Source organism: Chanos chanos, chromosome 3 (assembly GCF_902362185.1).
Source record: "Chanos chanos chromosome 3, fChaCha1.1, whole genome shotgun sequence".
Taxonomy (NCBI): domain Eukaryota; kingdom Metazoa; phylum Chordata; class Actinopteri; order Gonorynchiformes; family Chanidae; genus Chanos; species Chanos chanos.
Genome location: NC_044497.1, coordinates 13702501 through 13707500, shown reverse-complemented (window position 1 = coordinate 13707500; position 5000 = coordinate 13702501). Strand labels below are relative to the sequence as shown.

Sequence of the window (5000 nt, the reverse complement as noted above, 5' to 3'; positions counted from 1 at the left end):
ATCTAATCAACATGGAGCAAAATGTGATGTTTCAACAGTTAATGCCTCTCGCCTCTGTTATTTCTTAATTGCCATTGTTTTGTTTGCTTTTTTTTCCTTTTTGCTTCTGTGTAATGCTGTAGCGCTAACACACTAAGGTGAGGCCCCTGATTCTTCTCTTGTGTCTTTGTGCTTTTGCTGAAATGAAAGTCTTGCTGTGTGTGTTTACCTGTGAACTCAGTGGTAGCACATCTGAGCTCAGAGTTATGATAAAATTACATTATTATTTTCCAAGGCCAAGTAGGTTGTCCTGTTCAGTTGGGGCCCTTTCCCCATCTCTCTCTGGTTCTGTCTCTCTCTCTCTCTCTCTCTCTCTCTCTCTCCCCCCCTCCTCCTCCTCCTCCTCCCTGTCTCTGTCTCTCTCTCTAACCCATATTATAGTGTTTAGGGCCAGAGACTTTGGGTGGAGAGAGCCACTCTCTCTGAGGGTGATAATGGGGTCAGTCTCAACAGTCTTATTTAAAGCTCAATGGCCCTTAACTTCTCAACACAAACAGAAACTTCTGGAATAGAAAAGAAGTTTGCTCTTTATTCTCCAGTTTGAGACTTTCTAAGATCTAGAAACAACAGCCGATTCTCTTCTCAGTGATGAGGACTCGTTTTTTTGTTTATGAATTAATGACATGTTTTAGTTGTGGTTAGGCGTTTAGAGGTTGATTGTCATTATAAACCTTGTCTGATAGGATGCTAATGTAGTTTTTCTCCTTTTTATTTATTTATTTTTTTTGTTGGGTGTTTTTTTTTCCTCTCAGTTGGATGAAAAAGCCTCGGTGCGGTGTGCCAGACCAGCTTGGAGGAGCCTCCAAATTCAGCGTGCGAAAAAGGCGGTACGCCCTCACGGGACAGAAATGGCAACACAAACATATCACATACAGGTAGGGGTAAAAAAAAAAAAAAAAAGTTTCCTCGTTTTTCGGGAACATGCGTGTGGGGTTGTGTAAATATGTTTTGTGTTTGTTTGAGAGGTTGTGTAACCGCTTGACCACAGTGTGGTATTGACGCTGTTGGCAGCATGCAGGCAGTATTCAAGCGTGGGTTCAGACATCAGATCCAATGCCCTGACTTCTGCTTTTTACCCAGTTAACCAGAGGCATTGCAGGACTAATTAGACCTCACATTCCTCTCCCTCCCGCCATTCGCCTGACTGGCATCCAGCACACCCAGGAACACTCACGTTGCCTTTTTTCTTTAAAGCCTCGTTCTTACAAAAAAAAAAACAAAAAGAAAACCAGAGAAAAAAAAAGAAAAAATTCCTGTGCCTTCCCTCCTCTTTGCCTGTTTCCTCCCTCTGTATCCGTGGCATGAATTATTCTTTTTCTATTTTGAGGCACGCTTGAGTTTCTGGCACATTCCGTACTTAATGTCCTTTTAGATGAGCTTTGCTCTCCCATGTAATGTCAAGCCATGTCCAGTTCACATTCTGTAGAATTACATTTATGTATCAATAGTCCAACCAAATGTTTCTGTGATCCATTAGCACAAAAAATGTTTCTGTGATCCATTAGCACAAAACGATATATGACATTGTTATGTAACCCTGCAATATTACTGTATTGCGACCTCTGTCCTACATTCTATACGCATGTGAAATCTGTGTTAAATCTGGTGTTGAACACATAAGCCAATGTTTCGGGATTGAAGATAAAATATGACTTTTTTCATATTAAAGAGTAACAGCATTACTGTAACCCCACAATAATCAGCAAAGGCAGATCTGTGGACTAAGTACCAAGTGAGACAAGCTTGCTCTGAAAGAAAAGTACATCTGATCTGGTCCTATTTCCAGACAGGCAACTTTAAACGTTTCCCTGTGAGGGACTTGGTGCAGCAGGTCGAAAGGAGAGACTACGAAATTTGACGTGTGGTCTGAAACATAGCTCTCCGGTTTAACTCTTAATAAAGAACCTAGTGATGGTAGTCTTTACTCCGGAATGTAAGGAATGGCCTCTCCATTAGCTTTAGCACACCGGAGCAACTCACTCTAACGGGTCAGATATGTTTTATAATCACACTGTTTAAAACGAGACTGGGCTGTACACCCTCAAACAGACACGCAAACAGATCTACGTGTGCAGTGTACACACACAAACATGACAGTGAGATAAAGGGAGAGAGACAAAGAGAATTAGAGAATGTGGGTGTAGTTATGTAAGTGGCTGGAGACTGTGTGGATCAGACTAAGGGAGGAGTTTGGCCTTTAGGTTTCAGTCTCCTGTAGTCAGGCATGGCAGATGGGCAGGCAGATGATCCCCTCACCACTAGCTGTTTTCCTGCTACAGGACCATTCCAGGCCATATAGGACTCCTGTTTGGCACTCTCCCTGTTTCACCTCATAGCATCCTCATCTTATTACATCACAGGGGTTTTTTTTTTTATCTGTTTCTAAAAGCTGGGGATGCATTCTGATGTATATTGCTGAGTCCAATAACTGTCAAGTTGTTTAGGTGCGTGCATGTGTGTGTGTGTGTGTGTGTGTGTGTGTGTGTTTATTAAATCTTTTTGTTATCAGTTTTGACATATACTGTTTGGACAGCATGTACATGTTGTATATGATTATGCTGGTATATGTAGATTCTGGGGGCTGCCATGCCTTTCAGTGTGTGTGTGTGTGTGTGTGTGTGTGTGTGTGCACATGCGTGTTTGTGTGTTTGTTTGTGTGTGTGTGTGTGTGTGTGTGTGTGTGCATGTGCGTGTGTGTGTATTTGTGTGTTTGTTTGTGTGTGTGTGTGTGTGTACATGTGTGTGTGCGCGTGGGTGTTTATGAGCACGTGTGGATGTGTGGACTGGCCTTTGCCAAGCTGCAGGGTGCTGGTAATTATCCCAGTCACAGCTCAGCATGGAGTCTCATCTGGCCTCAAGCTCTTCCTTATTATCTACACACACTTTCCTTTACCCTCCTATAGAACATGCTCTCAGATGACTACCTATGGCTCTGAGAGCAGTCATTAACTTACGTCATAAGGTGCTTTTTTTTCCCCCTCTTCAGACGGAAGGGATGGCAGGTAATCTATATTTTCTGCTTGGCTAAAAAGTGGTCACATCTTTGACTCTGTTTCAGTACTAATGTGTTTTTTGGACCTTTGAACCTTGACTCACATAAGGTTTTTTGGACTTGTGGCTGTATGTTTCTGAGGTGGGGAACTTCCATTGATGCTGAGTTTATGTCAATACCCCTTATCTTTCATATGTAGATAAGCAGAACTCATGTGTCTGGACCAAACTGCTGTTGTGTTTTAGTAGTTCCACACTCAGAAAATAGAGAAGCTCTTGTGGAACAAGGGAATTTCTGGGGTGGTTTTTAGGATCGTAGCCAAGATGTTATTTTCATTTTGGACAGGCATATGATGAATTCCTTTGTGACAGGAGGGAATAACTGGAGAAAGAGAGACAGGAGTCTACTGGGGGGTCTTAACACCCAACACTTGTTTTCTTACCTCTCACTTATTCTGCATCAGTTTAATATCATCCACTCTGACAGCCTAAGACTTGGCTTAGCATGCGAAGCCCTCGTCAGTCAAGGTCCAGGAGAAAACATTTGATCGCTGACAAGGCTCAAAGATGTGATTAAAGATTTCTAGGAAAGGACAGCAGTGAAAGATTTTTTTTCCAGACAAAGCCAGCTGCTGATCTAATAGTGCATTCGCCATAGGTGGAGTAGCTCTTTGTGCTGTACTTACTCTAGGGTATAAATCCAAGTCCCACCGAAAGAGATGATCCAAAACCCCTCCCTGATCCTCCACTGAGACAGAGAGGGAGAGAGAGAGAGAAGAGAGAGAGATGAAATATTGACTCATGTAAATATTTTTTCAAGGCATCTCGGCAGAAGAGATTAGATGATTGCTCGGTGGTTTTAATATAGTTGAAATCCCTTGGTAGACGTGAGATAACAGAAGTATGAGTGCTGGGAGAGATTTGTAGTAATACCACACACACTGACAGCATTTCCAGTACAGCACCAGAGGCAATGCAGTGCCAAGTCCTCTGGGGAGATTTCATAGGCTTCAGGAGAAGTGTACAGTCCAAAAGGAAGTCGACACATTTAGTCCCTTTACGAGCAACAGAAAAAAAATGAGGGAAATACTCAGGGCAAGACATAAAAAAAAAAACCAAATCCAGGATATTTCTTTGGCTTACTTCATAAAAAAGTGAAGAGGTTTAAAAATTGCCCAGGCCAAACAGCTCTTGTGAAGCAGTGAGCTGTTGATAATCCTTAATTAGAAAATAAATTCCAGCCGCAGGAAATCCTTAAGTTCTTTCAATACCTGAGGCACTTGAAGCAACCAGAATCGTATCAGCTCTTTCCACAAATCTTCCTCGACAATCTTTTCCAATAGAAGTACATAAATATGTAGAGTAATGTCCAATGATGAGGTATGCCCTTGTTTGGTGTTGGTATTGTTTGGTGTGTCATGGCCAGAGGTATATGATTGAGATGGTATAGTTTATGGTATGGAACAGTGTTATGGTATAATGTTATCATACTATGGACGAATGTTGTCCATGCTGTCCTTTGAAAAAAGACTGTGTAAAATCATTTTCACAAACATCTGGTTTAGACTGTTCTGATGCTCCTACTATATTAAGTCATACCACAGTATTACAATGACCGTGTTTGTGGTTCGCAGTGTGTGTGTGTCAGCTTTGACTCATATTTTCCGTGTCCGGATTGTTCCGTTTCAGCATAAAAAATGTCACGCCCAAGGTGGGCACGGAGGAGACCCATGACGCCATCCGACGAGCCTTCGAAGTGTGGCAGAACGTCACGCCGCTGCGTTTCGAGGCTGTTCCTTACAGCGATCTGGAGAGGAACAAGAAGGATGTAGACATTACAATCATATTTGCCTCGGGTTTCCATGGAGACAGCTCCCCTTTCGACGGGGAGGGAGGTTTCCTGGCGCACGCCTACTTCCCCGGGCCAGGTATCGGAGGAGACACACACTTTGATTCGGATGAGCCTTGGA

General features: G+C 42.7%; 1 protein-coding gene across 1 annotated transcript in view; it reads left to right on the top strand.

Moving 5' to 3' along the window:
- The window catches only part of mmp16a (matrix metallopeptidase 16a (membrane-inserted)), a 42639-nt gene that overhangs the window by 12129 nt on the left and 25510 nt on the right, over positions 1-5000 (top strand). The window contains exons 3-4 of the mRNA XM_030768510.1: positions 792-914; positions 4720-5000. The exon at positions 4720-5000 is cut by the window's right edge and continues 24 nt beyond it. Coding sequence (XP_030624370.1) covers positions 792-914; positions 4720-5000 — 404 coding nt within the window. The remainder of the gene's footprint in view (positions 1-791; positions 915-4719) is intronic.